General features: G+C 36.7%; 1 protein-coding gene across 1 annotated transcript; it reads left to right on the top strand.

Moving 5' to 3' along the window:
- Positions 1–6: 6 nt before the first annotated feature.
- LOC115439623 (eukaryotic peptide chain release factor GTP-binding subunit ERF3A-like) lies at positions 7–16,906 on the top strand (the record flags this gene model as incomplete). Its single annotated transcript, XM_030163472.1, is given in 14 exon segments — positions 7–26; positions 4,191–4,268; positions 4,716–4,798; positions 4,801–4,889; positions 6,913–7,067; positions 7,168–7,308; positions 8,723–8,769; positions 8,772–8,815; positions 10,478–10,540; positions 10,543–10,560; positions 10,780–10,953; positions 12,859–12,948; positions 13,036–13,204; positions 16,186–16,906. Coding segments are annotated over 14 exon segments (1,224 nt in total), but the record flags the coding sequence as incomplete, so codon positions are not given.
- Positions 16,907–17,157: the final 251 nt, after the last annotated feature.

The following is a 17,157-nucleotide window of genomic DNA, read 5'->3' as shown; positions in this document are numbered from 1 at the left end:
AAATCAACTATTGGAGGGCAGATCATGTGAGTCTGAGTTTTCTCACATCTATTGTGATGAGAATTTATTTTAAATATCTCTTCTGGCAACCAGTTAGGTTATTAATATTCCTGAATTCCAACCATATGGAACAGCTACTGGTCATGTGTGTAAGTAATATACAGAATCTACACCTTTTACTCAGAAATGGGTCTTAAAATTCCCATGTTGTTTATTTATCTAAATCAAACTAGCGATGTACAGAAAATTACCCAAATCAATGTTAGTTTGGTTTTTAGAGTTTCTATGATTGTTTTTGTCAGCTGTGTCCTCACCAGCTGAAGACGCATTAAAATGAGTAAATGACTGAGAACTGTTAATATAAGGAAAAAAAGACAAGCCTACTGATATAACATTAATATAGTTTAAGACTCTGGTGACTAATGCCATGTTTCCACTGCATGGTACTGGCTCGACTCAACTCGGCCTGTATGTGCTTCCATTCCGTAAAACAACTTGGAATCTGGTACCTGGTACTACTTTTTTAGTACTTGCTTGGCTGAGGTTCTAAAACAGGTGAAAAGATACTAAAATGTGATGTGTAAAGACTGCAGACCACTGATTGGTCAGAGAGTTGTCTCTGCATCATTCCGTCATCAATGCACGACCCGCCATTAAAAAAAAAACAAAACAAAAAAAAAAACACCGTGGTCGGTCTATGACAGGGGTCTGCAACCATTATTATCAAAAGAGCCATTTTGCCCCCTCTTCCACCAAAAAAAAGTCTAGAGCTCATAAACTTTTAAAAGTTTTAATCTTTTTTTGCATTTTATCTGTTACAACCACTGAATACAACAAACATAAATGCAGTGTGGAATGGATTCTGGAGTATGATTACTCTAAAAGTAAACAATTAAAGTATTTCATAGTATTTGTGCTAATAGTATATGAAGTACTAATACCAAAAACCAAATTCACGAGGTACTTATTGGAAAAATTAATTTTATTCATCATTGAATTTAGTTTTAAAGCCTATTTCAGATGAAAAAACAAACACTTTTGGAGCTTGGAAGGGATTTTTGAGTATGATTACTCCAAAAGTACACAGTAATTGTTTCATAGTATTTGCTATAGTATATGAAGTACTAATACCAAATATACTAAATTCATGTCGTACTTTTTGGAAATCATAATTTTATTCATCATTGAATTTAGTTTTAAAGCCTATTTCAGATGAAAAAACACACTTGTGGCTTGGAAGGGAATCTGTTGTGGGATTACCCCAAAAGTACACAGTACTCATACTCATACAGTTGCTCTATGAAAAGTGTGACTATTTATGGAAATTATTCTAAAATTATTGAATTACATGAGTAATATACAAAGGACGGACAGCACCCTCCGTCCGTATCCGTCTGCGTCTTTAACGTAGAGCATAAATGAGCCCTTACTTTTGTTGTCCGGAAGGCACATTCGTCCATGCACTCATCTACCATAAATGTCGAATGAGTAGCGCACAAGAAAAACGCTTGCGGCAGGCTTGACCATGCAGAGGAGAATCACGGCTGGCTTGACCGCAGCAAAGGGAGCCACTACAAGGTGGCTGAAGAGCTGCAGGTTGCCGACCCCTGGTCTAGGAGGTTTAGACATTTCTGTCCTTGGTGGCTGATGAAAAGATTTAGCGTGAGCTTGATGGGGCAACCTGCATTGAGTGAGTCTATCAGCAACTGTCTGAGCAGACATCACAGAAGTTACGCACAGTGCTGTTATGATGTCCAGGTACTGTAAAGTTGGTAGTATTCTGTAATGGTCTTGCCAGGAATAGTATCTAGTACCTGAGTTGTAACGGTTTCTCATAATAGTCTGAAAAACATTTTAAGTTTCACAGCACTGTGCTATATCCAAAAACACAAGACACAAGTAAAAGTAAGACACAAAATATCCAAGCAATCCCAGACCATAAGCATGCTTCAGGTGTTAACACTTAAAACACATTCTGTGGCACATCCACTCACTAGTGGTTTCTGCAACATCACAACATTTGCTTCCATAATTCTTTAACACATAACGTTGCTAAACCTAGACATGACCAATGAAGCAACCCCAGATCTTAACACTGCCACCACAGCCTTGTACTGTAGGCACTAGGCATGATGGGTAATCACTTCATCCTCCTCTCTTCTCATTGTAATGTGTCCATCACTCTGGAACAGGGTCAATCTGGACTCAAAAGACCACATGGCATTATTCCAGTGAAACAATGTCCAATCTTTTTGCTCTCTATCAAACTGTAGGTTGTTTAAGAAATAAGAAGGTACTCACTACATTTAGATTAGATTAGATTAGATTAGATAAAATAGAACTTTATTGATCCTTTGGGAAGAGCCCTCAGGAAATTGAGGTTCCAATAGCAGCACAACATCGAATTTATACATATAAGAAATATTACAAGAAATAGTAATACAGTAACTATATAAACAGTCATGAAAAAACAGGCAATTGTACATTGGAAAGTACTAGTAGAAACAACAAATAACAAAGTAGTAATGATAATAATAAAAAATAACTTATGTTATTATATTATTATAGTATACACAGTGTGTGTGTGTGTATGTGTATATATATATGTATATATATGTGTGTGTGTGTATTTTTTTTAATAATCACAGGATAGAAGTTAAAATGAAATGATAGCAGTTATAGTAGTTGTATAGTAGATGTATAAACTTGTAATGCTTCTTCAGTCTGAACAGCCAAAGAGAATCCATAAATTGGGCGCCTTTTGAAGAGGGTTTCCCCTCTTCTAATGAATTTTGTTATTGTTGAATGTATATTGTTTTTTCTGCTATGACATGATGTTTGCTCCATACCATGTATTTGGTGTAGGGCTATAAAATTAATGCATTAACGTGGATTAATCCATCATCGTGATTAATCTGATTAAAAAATTTTAATGCAATTAACCCATGTGCAGTGCAGAATGACTGATCTCTGGTAATACATTTCAGGCAGTTTGTCCAAGTAGCGTCACGCGCAAATGGGCAGTTGATCCAGTAGTGACAGGCAGCAGAACCAACCCATAAAGATACAAGATGCTAAACAGCAAGTTGATCTTCTCAATGGGAAATTTGAGTACAAAAAACCAACACTGAATAGTTGTTTTAAGTTGTTTTGTTGAAACTGTTGAAGGTATTTAATAAACAGGTTGAGTGCATATATATTCCCTTCTTTCTTGAGTCTCTTTGCTCATGCAAAATGAAACTCAATTAATATAGATTTAAAATGAATGATATTTCATTTTGATTCATCGAAATTAATCCACAGCAACCCTTTGATTATTCTGATTTTTTTTTTTTAATTAATCGATTGACAGCACTAATTTGGTGATGAATAAAATAAAAATTAAATGAAATGAATGTATCAGAGGTTAAGACCTTGTTGCAGCTGAAACATTAATCGCTGCAGTTACCTATTGTGCAATGGAAGGATCTCAAGTATTGGCTCAGGTTTTCAGGGTTTTTTTTTTGCTAGGCTTTGTATTATGTGTGTTAAGGTCTAATAAAGCATTCATGGTTGCATGGTGCACAGTTGAATCACTAGGCTGAACGCTACAGACACTCTGGTAAGAAAGTGATGAAACTAAACCTTTGTAGGTATAAAAAGGCCATAGGATTTATTAAAGTCCGAGTTTTCCCTGCCATAAAGTCTTGCCAGCCATTGCTGAGTTGATACCATGTTAGCCAGAACAATGTGTTGTGACATATTTTTCCTTTATCAAAACATTAAACATCTCAACCTGTACAGTTTGAATATTGCACTTGGCCACACTGATTTTTATAATATAATATATATATTAAAAAAAAAAAAAAAAAAAAATATATATATATATATATATATATATATATGTAATTTTTCACCCATTGTAGAAGTGATGAGTACCAAAAAATAAACAGCAGGCCCTACGTGTTCTGCATGGAGACACAGCAGTCAAAAAAAAAATGAGTGAAGCATAAAACCTTGTATGTGTCTGTACACTGACTCATCTGTTTGTTGTTGCAGTGTTTAGCAAAATCTCATCCACAGTGCAACAGGTTGCCTCTGGAATTAAAATTCTTCCCTGTTTTAGCTTACGTTTCACTTTTTTTTCTCACAGATGCCTGCAGTTTTTCTGAGCGATTTGTTTCACCAACTTGAGCTCATTTCTTTTCTAGGTACTTAACTGGAATGGTGGACAAACGGACCCTGGAAAAATACGAAAGAGAAGCAAAAGAAAAGAACAGAGAGACATGGTGAGAAACACTTTGCAAGTCATGATTTCCTGTCATATCCTTCCTTGTTTTGCCAGTGTGGGAGTTAAATATTTTTTTATTTGCAGTGGTTGTAAAAATATAACCACTTTTTAAAAATCTGCAGAAACCTTGGTTTAACAACAAATAAATCATGCATTGATATATTATTGTTTAATTGTTTTGCGTTCTTAGGACATATCCTTCCTTCATGTTTAGCATTAATTCTAATCTGAATGAATTACAGTGAGCATTTTGAAATACATGATAAATGCCCACAAACTCCAGGTTTGAGTTGATGCGTTGTTATGAATAATGGATTTTTTTTTGGTTTGAAGTTAATCAGTAGGTTATTATTACAGTGTGTGATGTGGTTTATTCAGGTAAATGTGGTTGCTGTTTCCACTCGCTTCATCTTAGGTGCTCACTCATTTGAAACTGCTGTCTCAGGTACCTGTCGTGGGCTTTGGACACAAACCAGGAGAGAGACAAGGGCAAGACGGTTGAAGTTGGAAGAGCGTACTTTGAGACTGAGAAAAACACTTCACTATACTCGATGCTCCCGGACACAAGAGCTTTGTCCCCAACATGATTGGAGCGTCACAAGCTGACCTAGCTGTTCTGGTAACATTGACAAGCAACCAACCTTAACAGACATCAGATTAATCAACAAAGACCCAAACATCCACCGGCAACTAAAATCATTTACTGATATAAAAGTTAAATACCTATTGATCCACTAATCCTATCAATACATGTAAATAATTGGTGTAAAATGCAGTTTGTCGTCTTTTCATGGTCATCAAATATGACCCATTTGGACGTTCAGAGACTCCATAGTGAACGTGGAAACACAGTCATCTTCTGTTTTTCAGTTTCCTCTATTTTTGATGTAATTATCCTCAACTTCAGTTTGAGTTTTTATGAATATCTACCTGATCAGTACATTAATATAAATATTAAAAGTGGAAAACAGAACATAATGTTAGAATAAATTGTGATAAATCACTTAAGACAGGCTAAAAATAGAGAAAATTTCATTTGGGAACCACCACAAAAGTAGCACTGGGTCTTTATGGGTGCTCACACTTTGACATGATTATAACTTAAGCTTTTAATCAATACACCTGCCTTCTAAGATAATGCACTGTATGTACTGTAACTAGTCCACTTCTCCCTGGGCAGGATTAAAGCGTTAGTGAGAGAAGCTTGGGTTCAACCCTGTATTTCCACTATCACAGATGTGGTTTGCTTACTGAGACAAATTGTGATTGTAACCTACCCAAACCTTACCTACCCCAGAGCAGTTTAGGTCCAAACCCTATAAAAGTACAGCCTCCGGATGACTACTGATGAATCGATTCTAATGGATTTCACAGTGAAAAAAAGAGATACCACTTGAGCAGATTGGCAGAGTGCAAGGTCTCTGTAGAAAATGAGCTGTACAGGATGGTTTTGGTTTTTCTTTGTACAGGGTGTCCATAAAATCTCTTTACAATTTAACAAATGTAGTACAAAATAATTTTAATACACCATAAGGGCACCATTAGTTGCATGAAGCAAATCAAGACATTACTTGATTTCTTGCCATGTTCAGTGTCACATAGTCTCATCAGTGGTGGCAATGGCATCAGTGATCTTTTGCTTCAGGTTGTTGATGTCCTGTATCTTTGTTCAATACACAATATCTTTAATGCAACCCCATAGAAAGAAATCTAGAGGAGTGATACCTGGTGAACAAGTTGGCCAGGGAATTGGGCCATCCCTTCCAATCCACTGGTCTGGAAATGTTTGATTTAGGAACCACAACCGGTTGAAGGTCATCAAGTTGTGGTGGCACATATTCAGTCAAAAGGCCAAGGTAAACATTTGCAGTAATTGATCTCTCAGTGAAGAAAAATGAACCAATGATTCGATTGCACATGATCCCACAATGAGATTAAAAACCTTGACAACCACTGAGTACATAGAACAAATGTGATTAACTTATTTCATCAATTACTTTTGTAATAAATTTGTTGAATTGTAAAGACTTTGTGGACACCCTGCATTACTTATAATAAATGTTCTTAAAACAGAGACAGATTTGAGAATTCGAGGCTCTGACTTGTCGACATTATAAGATTTCATATAAAGCCTATTTAACAGTTTTAATTCTGGATTTACATTTATTTGCTCTATTTGACAGCACTAGGATTGAAAGGATAGAATAACGCTAAAATTATTTTAGACACCTGATAACACTTGAACACAACATTCATTTACCAGAATAGATGGTTAAATACAGCCAGAGCGACCAGTGCCTGAAGACATTCTCACAGTGTTTGTTGATAGATTTCCTTCTTATCTTTGGTTGCAGTAGCTCTGCACCTGTTTTATAATTTTAAAGTCAGTGTATCTGTTTTGTGAATATGCAGCTTTAGTCCATGTTTGTGAAACCCAGGGTTGACGTGTGAACTTGAATTAAACAACATTATGCATTTTATAAATACTTGATGTAAGTTCCTTTTAGGGTTGAGCTGGTAGTTGTGGATGTTTTAGTAAATGTTGGTTTGATGAAGTCTAATCATTTTAAGCTTTTTCACCAAAACAGACCAGACAAACTAGAAATCAACCCTAGTCTACGTTGTTTATTGGTATATTTTAGGTGATTTCAGCGAGAAAGGGTGAGTTTGAGACCGGCTTTGAGAAGGGCGGGCAGACGCGGGAACATGCCATGCTGGCTAAAACAGCCGGAGTTAAACATCTCATTGTCCTGATCAACAAGATGGATGACCCCACTGTCAACTGGAGCTTAGAAAGGTGGGTGTCCAGCGTCTCTTGAGAAAATAGCATGTATTACATTTTGTCCTGAGGTTCCCATGTGACAATTTAAGTAAATCCTGTAATGTCCTTATTGCAGGTATGAAGAGTGTAAGGAGAAGCTGGTGCCCTTTCTGAAAAAGGTGGGCTTCAACCCCAAGAAGGACATCCACTTCATGCCTTGTTCTGGACTCACAGGTGCCAACCTCAAGGACCCGGTGCCTGAGTGCCCCTGGTACACGTAAGTCGGTGCATTGTAACATACATCTATAGAATAGGAAACATTATGGCTGCAGTTGTGATGCAAAGGGTTTATTGTATTAGTTTGACATAGATTTACAGGCAGCATCTTCAGCTACTGTTCCACACAGGTTTGTAATCTGTTTTAGATACATTAACACAGAGACTACTATGTGTCAACTGGTCCAGATACTGCCTACAGTAAGAGGATCAGTTACCATGACCTATTCAAGTTAGTTTTCTGTTGGCTACCTATGTGCACTGTCATCTGTTTGCCTGTAGAGCCATTCATTTTGCCAGTAGAACTAACATAGATGTTCATGATTGAACATCAAAGGTCAGCGGCTTGAAGGTATATCATACTTACATGTTCTTGGGTGCTTGCATTATCTGTTAAGCTAGTGTGGAGGCGTGGTTGGAGTACTACCAAACAAAAAAAAAAGGCTGTTAGTGTTGGTGGGTGCATTGCAAAGAAGCAAAAAGCTTCACAATCATAGTGTGAAAACAATTAAACAAGGTGACTTAAAATAATAGTGTAAGAGCATCTAAAGGGATCGACATATAACATCGAGAGAATCTCTGGTTAAAGCATACATCAAAGCAGAAGAACTCATGAACGTTAGCAAATATGGTCTGTCTGCACCACAATAGTTGGAAACAATGAAGCTAAGTTAGTGATCACTCTGTTAGGGTAGAGTAGAGTTATTTACATAAATGGAAAACAAAGTTGCGAGGGAGAAAGAGAATGTGGATCCAGTTGTGACTTGGTGTATAAGGCCAATTTTTGACACCAATTATGCAAACAGAGCTTGAAGTTAGTATTTTTAGCTACATAAACACACTCATCCCATTGTTCAGTGCATTTTACGCTAAATTCTTGTTGGTGTCTGGTGAATACATATACACAAGATTGTAACAGCAGTCACACTGTGAGATGCTCACCCTAAATTTCGGGCACTATCAGAATTCTGTTCCAGGCTGTCTTTGATCTCAGGCTGCAGCAAAAGACTGTATGTGACCTTCTCTCACAGTGCAACGGAGGATCACTGTTTTTTTGCTCCAACCATAGATATACCTGTATAATGTTTATTTGTAATGTGTAAGTTTACGTGTATTACCTGTGTAATATTTAATAGTAATTAACAATTGGGCAATATACATGTTATACATTGGTTACACTTTTTTTTTTACAAAGCTATGTCTTAAATCAAAGGTGATATTGCTTTACACATAAATGATGATTCCAGTCTCCTCATGAGGCAGCTTATTTAACGCCGGTATTAAATCAGTGTAGGATATCACTACCAAGAATTAAACTGAAAAAGTCAGATAATTGTGTCCTTACATGTTATATTCACAAAGTGTCTTATATTCACACAGTGTGTTTTTTGGTCTGCCTTTCTATTCTTTACCAGGGGTTTGCCATTTATTGCCCACCTGGACGGTTTGCCAAATTTCACCAGATCAGTGACGGACCAGTCAGACTACCTATAGTAGATAAGTACAAGGTGAACAGCAGTGATTCCCTCTTTTTTCAAGCAAGAAAAGTGGGAAACTGGGCCTGTTTGTCTCTTCTGTCTCAGGCTGCATGGGCGTAAAAAATGTCTTTTGGGTTTGTGTACTTGTCCAAAATCTGTTTTGCTCTCTCATGTGTGTCATTCCACTTCCTCGTGGGTGATTTTTCCTAATACACACAGTCGGCATACTCATTTCTCTTTAAGATAATTCAGCTTCTTGGCACACTTTGCAGTTTGGATGTTGGAAGCAATTCAGCACATACTTGAAGTGTTGGTGGAATGGAGTTATTTTAGAGCACTCTCAGCAGCCCCTACATTCATCAGAAGCTTTTTTCTTTCTTCATTTCTCTTCATCTTCTTTTATCCTCTTGTCTTTGCGTTGTGTGAAATGGTCCTCTCTTCCTGCGATTACATAAGAGCCTTATATAGTGTTATATGACTAAGTAGTTCTAACTGGTCTTCTCCTAATGTAAGAGGATTATGGATCAGTTCACTGGATGCTGCATACTAATTAGCATCCAGCCAAGATCCTATACAGTAAACCATACAGCTCTTAGAGCACTATCACTGTAATTATTTTTCTATTGAATGTCAGGATTAGAAATGTGAAGTGGAAATGCAATGGTTTCTCTATATCTCTTGTTTGTTTGTTTTTTATGGACTGCCAAGCAGTTGTGTGTCAAGTAAAAATGTTTGTATTTTAACCAAATCTGTACTAGGTCAATTTATCCCTAACTATAGATAGTCTGAGTTGGATTGGCCAATTAATCAGAGCCAATAGCACATTTTGAAAACTATTACTATCAGCAGAACTTGACTTCGATGTTAGCAGATGGTGAATACTGTATCAAATGGCATTACTAAAAGTGTATATTAGCAGAACTTCCCTAATTTTCTTAGGTCCATGTATTGATAAAATACACAATTACAGTTTTTTTGTTGTTGTTGTTTTTGGGGGGGTTTTTTGACGCAGATAGCTAATTTCCAGCTCTGTTGGTTTTTGTATTTATCCACTTTTTCCTGCTCCAAACTATTCTGTCAGCCTTTAAAATCCACTGTCAGTCCACCTCTGACTCCATTTACATTAAAAGTCAGATGAACTACCCTCGTAGAGGTTGACTGATAGTGGATTTTTAATATTCAGTATAATAATGATTGTTTTGAATTGGATAAATCAAGGAGCTGATCAGTCTGCTCATATCACTACCACAAAAGAAAATCAATATTGTAGGAAGATAACAGCAGTCTTTGACTTAAAAAAAAACTGGGTAACAGTTAAACGTATACGGTTAGTTCAGTAAAAAATTCCATAGATATACCAGGAATTCCGTCCATCCTTCTGTCTGGCGGAGCTTGTTTATCCAATTCTCAGACACTATTCACCTGATTCTTTTCAAATTTCACACTGTTTCTTTACATGCCCCTTTCTCCCAAATTTTGCATTTTTTACACATTTTTTGAAGACTCAGAATTAACCCGTGACTTTGCAGATAAATTGGCCAAAATGTTCAATTAGTCTTTTCTCGTTTTGGAATGACTAACAGAAATGACTTTTCAACATTTGCTCCAAACCAGATTACAAGTACACATGACAGGTTATTGTAGGAAAATATTAAGCTGAGGTTAAAGTAAATATTTTGTTTGTGTTTGCAGGACATGGGGACCGTTGTCCTTGGGAAGCGGAGTCTGGCTCCAGTCAGTAAAGCTCAGCAGCTGGGTCATTGATGCCAAACAGGGTGAGGCTGTGTGACTCCACTCCTCCTGATGCGGGGGCAATAAACTTGCCAGAAAAAACCTGAAGCCTTCATTCTGATGTGAAATGTACTGCTGCTGGATGGAGAGAGAGGATCCTCTTACCAAACTCTCCAGTTTCTGTTTCAACCACAGCCATGGATCCTGTTCCATTACAGCGATAACGTGTTCATTTCAACCGGCTCTGTATATGTATGTTGCAGCACACAGTGGAGGTGTTGAGCCTGCTGAGTGATGATGTGGAGACAGATGATGCGTGCCCCGGGGAGAATCTGAAGCTGAGGCTGAAGGGCATCGAGGAGGAAGAAATCCTTCCTGGTTTCATTCTTTGTAGTCCTGACAACCTTTGTCACTCTGGCCGCACGTTTGATGCACAGGTAAGACCAAAATACCAACTCTCTACTATTCACTAATGCATTATGTGGTTTCAACAGGTCCCTAAACATCTAAATGCAGTAAGATGGAAGCCTGTTTCATGTTGTACAAGACTGTGGTCAAACTAGGACCTTTGTGTATTAAAGACTTTGACTTTGCATGAAAGACTGTGCCATAAAAAGCACCAAATGCCTGCCTCGACATAACTAATGCTTAAATAAGTCTTATTTGTAATTTGGGTTTATAGTGGTTTTAAAAATTATAAAACCTGTATTGGCTCAGTTGTCATTCCCCTTCCTGCTGCTCTCACTTCTTTAAATTAAAAAAAAAAAGAAAAACACCAAATAAAAGCAGCGTTTCCACTGGTAAGGTTTGCTGCCACACCATACATTTCATACAAAAAAAATCATCACTGTCGCATTAGACTTATTATACATATGTATAATATATAATAGGCCAGAACAAATGTGCTGCCCCCTCAAGTGAATGTTTGCAAAGCTTCAGGAGGTAGGGAAAAGATAAATGAGCTTTAAGTTTCACTTTCACTTCTGCGGGGGGCACGGACTGCATCACTCCATACCCCCATAGTATTATAAGTAGGACCTATGCACACGCATGGTTACAGACCGAAATGCACACGTATGCATCCCCCCAGCTGAACTGCGTGCGTGCAGCTGATTACCCCCCACCAATCAAACACACACACGTCCACCACCCCACCCCCATTACGCACTGCCACACCAACAGATGAATTCCACAGGAAACACTGACTTGCATGTTTTTGCAGTGTTGGCATGACAACAGCAGTAAGTGATCAGGGCCAAGGTCAGCCCCAGCAAGGTCTTTGTGGGTGGGCTGCCTTTTCTGCAAACTGAACCATTGTAGATGTGTACAGACTAGTGTTTTCAGGCAGGAGTTATTTTATCACCCCCAGCAGCTGACTATGGTATCTAATGCACAGAGCAAATATGCAGAAGCTAGTAGAAACAGAGTTCAAGAGTGTGCATTTGTGCATAGTAATTTCTTGTAATAATATTTTGCAGAGCTGTGTAAAATACCAATTTGGTGCTTCAAAGCTTGACTTGCTATCATGATATCGAGATTTTAGTTGATGATTAATTTTGTTTAGTTTTATTAAAAACTTGTCAGATTATTTAATAAATGTCAGTTTTTCATCAGTTGTACTCCTCTTTTGAAGATTATTTAGATGAATTGAGGGATTTTGGATGACTTTTGCTTTGGTTTGTTTCTGGTGATTAACAATATTATGTTAAGTTTATGTAACTGTTGTCCTAATAAAGTCTAAAATATAAAAAAAAACTATTAAACAGGGAGCTACTGGTATCCAGCAAACCAAAGGTGCTCATGGAGAGGGCATGAACAATTGGAAAAAAAGACAAAAATCCAAGCACTGACTTGGTTGGAAAATTTTGAAAATTTAAAAAGCTTTTATTTCATGAGGGCATGTAGATCAATTCATAGGGCTGGAGTAAAAACACCAACACATGTCGGCATGAGCCTTCTTCAGGGTGTTATAAAGAAAGAGGAACACTAATTTATACTCAGACTGCAGGTGTGGTAGCCAGTGAGGCAACTGAAAAAAGTTTTTCAGGCACTAGGTGGAAGTAAGTAGCCACTGTCTTGTAATTGAATTACAAAGTCTAATGATAATTGAATTATGCTTAAACACTTACGAAGAAGCATTTATTGGGGTACCAGTTTTAGAAAATATAAAATGAATTGTATGTCTGTTTGACTGTCGGATTTTCAAATGTACATTATAGAAACTCTGAACTAGTCTATGTATTAAAATAATTCTGCCTTCTTTCAGTGCTAGATATTGTTGGTAAATCAAATGGTTGAGTCAAAATGTAAGAAAAACTAACAGTTCATCTGCTTTGTTTTAGATCGTCATCATTGAGCACAAGTCAATCATTTGTCCTGGTTACAATGCAGTCCTACACATTCATACCTGCATTGAAGAAGTGCAAATAACAGTAAGTTATCGCTCTGTTCTTCAGTCTGTTGCTGAAAGTATTAAGCCGTCATTGAGCTTGGGTTAACTTTTTAAATCCTTACCACAGGCCTTAATCTGTCTGGTGGATAAGAAGTCAGGTGAGAAAAGCAAAACACGGCCACGCTTTGTTAAACAGGACCAGGTATGTATCGCCAGGCTTCGGGCAGCAGGAGTCATCTGCTTAGAGACCTTCAAAGACTTCCCTCAGATGGGACGATTCACACTGAGAGATGAGGGTAAGGACACTGGGAGTTTTTGTTTGTAATATACTATATACTGTATGTTTGTTAATCTTAAGAAGGGCTGGATGATGTGGTAAAAAAAGGTAAACAATGCATTTTTTCCGCATTGATCTGACAGATTAGAACAGAGGTCTCAAACAGGTCTCAACAATATTGGTAATTTTACCAAAATTCAGCCTGTGGGCCGGCCCCGGCCCCCCAAAGGGTCCAATTCAGCCCACGTGATGAATTTGTGAAATGCAAAAATTCCACTGAGATATTAACAGTCAGCGATGTTAAAATCATTTTAGTTCAGGTTCCACATACAGATCAATATGATCTAAAGTGGCTTGGACTAGTAAAATAACAACATAACCTAGAAATAATGTCAACTTCTTTTTGTGGTTGTTTTAGTGTAAAAAATTTAAATGACATGAAAATGTTTATCCTATCTTATCCTAATACTATCCTTTCACAAAAAATGTTTATAATCTGAACAAATATGAATAACCTAACCTGTCTTAAGAGAGTTAAGCATAATTTTACCAATATTCAGCCGGTTGTAATGCTTTGTGTCTTTTTAGATCCATTGTGATAGTAGTTAAAATTGTACTTATTTTTCTTTAGAAATTTCAGGTTATTTGTGGTTGTTCATGTTATTCACATTTTTTTAAACATACATTGTAGATGTAAACATTTTCATAATGTAATTTTGCTCTTTTACTCAAAACATACGGAAAAGTTTGGAATTTACATTATTTATAGGTTATTATGACATTCTTTTACTGGTCCAGCCCACTTGATATCATATTAGTATATATGTGGCCCCTGAACTAAAATGAGTTTGACGTCCATGGATTAGAATACCTTGATAATGTCTGAAAGCTGAAAAAAGAGGGTTGATTTGTTTGACTTTAGAATATTAACATTGACTGCATTTTCATTCTAAGTTAAATGACAGATGTAGGTCTATGTATTTAAATAAAGTAAGAAAAAAAGATTACTGTTTTATAATAAATTTAAAGGGGCTATGTGTGGAATTTCTACTGTGAATATTTAAAAAATTACCTAAAATTATAATTACAGTGTTTGGCATGACTTCATACCTCTTTATTCTAAAGATCCAATTGTATTGAATTGTAGAGTCTAATGCTGAAATCACACCATTTCTTCTACATTGTTGAGTTTGATTTTGAGGCTTATGAACCTGTCAAATTATTAGGTGATGTTACTATGTTCACTAAAATCAGGGTGTGTAAACTGTGACCATTCTGACCTTGTTTGTTCGATTCCAAACAGTTCTTTAGTACAGCTATTGACAATACAAACTGTACAGAAAACAGCTGATTTGGTTTTACTGTGGCTGTTTTCTGTCTAAAACAGAGCTAAGCTTACAGAATTATAATGGAAACTTAGTGGCTGACGCAGCACGTGAAGATTATTTGACACTGATATTTTGAACGATTGAGGTTATGTTGTAAGTAGAAAACTTGGTCATACCACAGTTTTTAAAACATCCCCATCCTAAACAGAAGCAGTGCCTCTGTAAAAGAAACCCAAACACTGTACAAACTCTGTGTAGAGTTTCGTCATGTAGAATGTTAAAAAAACAAAACAAAATTGAAGATGCTTTCAGACTCACATTGTGAGTTAAATGGATATACCTGGCTGTTGGTCTGACAGCTACATGATACATTTGTCCCAAAGTAGATAGGCAGTGCACACATGACATCACAGTAACAGGACGGCAACTCGGTGATCATTCAGCCTCAGTGATGATGAAAACACCAACAACACATCTAAAATGGAAAAAACCTGTTGTGCAGAGACACATTATACACATTAACATTTCTTACAAGCACTGATTTTGTACTGTAAGCAAACAGCTAACTTGTTACCTTGTAACACCTGGCATTCTAAATCTGAAAGCTTTTAGTTAACATTCTATGTTAATTCACTCTTTAACTGACATTTACATATGAACACAGTTTATATATAAATGTAAGTAAACCTGAGTTTAGCTCACTGGCCAGTAGGCCATGAGCTTTAGTGAAGGCACTGTGTCCTTCATCGTCATCTTTGTTTGCAGTTTCTTCAAACATCTTCTCAGACAAAACTACTTTTTTTGTTGTGTTTTTTTAACAAATGTTTTAAATATTAAAATTTTCCCTTTACTTATAATAGGCCATATTTTGATGGATTATATCATGGAAATCATATATGGACCTTCATTTACTTAGTTGAGTTAACCTCCAGTGAAGTACCACCCACTTCTATTGGCAGATTTATCTCCTGCATCAAGACCACAAGACTCTAACATAGTGGCAGAATGTGACAACCTCACAAATTCAAGTTGTTATTGATTCTTGATAGAACATGCCGGTGAGATACAGGGACATCGGTCTTTTTTTTGTCACATGATATCCTCACCGATCACTAATTACAAACTGGAAGGATCTCTGACAAGGTCAGTTGTTTTTAACTGACAGATAACTGTTTTAATGATAATAATAATAATGGACTAGATTTATATATATTTCTTTTCTATTTACATGTAAAGAAAGCGTATACATTTGATCCATTAGTCATTCACTCTCACATTCACACACTGGTGGTGGTAAACTACATGTGTAGTCACAGCTGCCCTGGGCCAGGCTGACAGATGCGTTTTACTCTGTTTTGTAATTTCCTCTGTAAAATGCAGTTGTGTCACTTCATGTTTTGCCGCTTACCCTTTATAAGTCACATAGTAAAGAAGTGTGGTGGACAGCTTCTGAGATCTACAGATATCTTTTAAATGTGTGATAGACTATTAGGATTGTCTATATTGAGTGGAACTGTCCACTGTCATTACAAATATTTATTCACAGTGCAGTTCACACATTGCAAGAGATTGTTTTACCATCCCGCTCTAATCTTAAATGTATAATCAATGAAATGAAATAAAAGTTTTGTATCATCATCTATCTGTTTTTTTCATGTGCTGCTTCCACTAGGCAAAACTATCGCCATTGGTAAAGTGCTGAAGCTGGTGCCAGAAAAGGACTAAAATGCAACAGTGGCAGCATGCATGGAGTTCTTCCACTTGTTACCAGAGGAGAAACACTGCTAGAGCCGACCCAAACAGCTACTCTCTCTTTACACACAACTATGCTGAAGAGAAGATCAACCAAGTGTGAAAGAGAATAAATTGCATCAAATGAAGAAAACGAGACTGAATCAGTTATGAACAATATGAAACGAGAGACCAAGTACCAGTGTCAGCTTTCTCATATTGAGAGCTCAGCTATGCCACTAATGTAGCTACTTGTCCCCCTTGTGTACTCCCACAGCTAACCCCGCTGTCGGCTGACCACGCCATTTGTTTTTAGAATGGAGATGGATGCAGTGTTACTGAGTCTGGGGAAGAATAACAAAACAAAACAATGACAGAATGATCTCATATCCTGCAAAAGACCAGAGTTAGCCTGTAACCAGAATTTTTCAAAGTGCATCTCCCCCTTTTTAAAAGTGGGATTAAGAATCCACTGGACATTTTTATTTGGTTTTAAGGATTGTTGTACCAAAATGTTTTAGTTTGGTCTCTCTCCACCTGAGATGGTTTGATTGGATTGAGCTCAGTTAACTACTCTGATGAACCAAGGATAAAGAAACATTCACAGACAGACACAGCTGTTACATAATCGAAACTGAAAATAAATGATCAAGCTGCAAAACAAAAGCTGTCTTCAGAATTTTGATTTCTGCACCATGTTTTTGTTACTGAATGTATAATTGACTTAATTATTGACACTTATTTTAAAAAATATTTTACGTTATTAGATTATCTTTATTCTTTGCATAGTTGTTTTCCACTCATGCTCCTTTATTTTATTATCATATGTAAAACAAAAGAAAAGAATTCAATTTATACCTTATATGAGTATGTATTTACAGTAAGGTCCATATATATTTGGACAATGTACACA

This window comes from Sphaeramia orbicularis, chromosome 19 (assembly GCF_902148855.1).
Source record: "Sphaeramia orbicularis chromosome 19, fSphaOr1.1, whole genome shotgun sequence".
NCBI classification, from domain to species: Eukaryota; Metazoa; Chordata; class Actinopteri; order Kurtiformes; family Apogonidae; genus Sphaeramia; species Sphaeramia orbicularis.
This window is presented reverse-complemented; position numbering and strand designations above follow the sequence as displayed.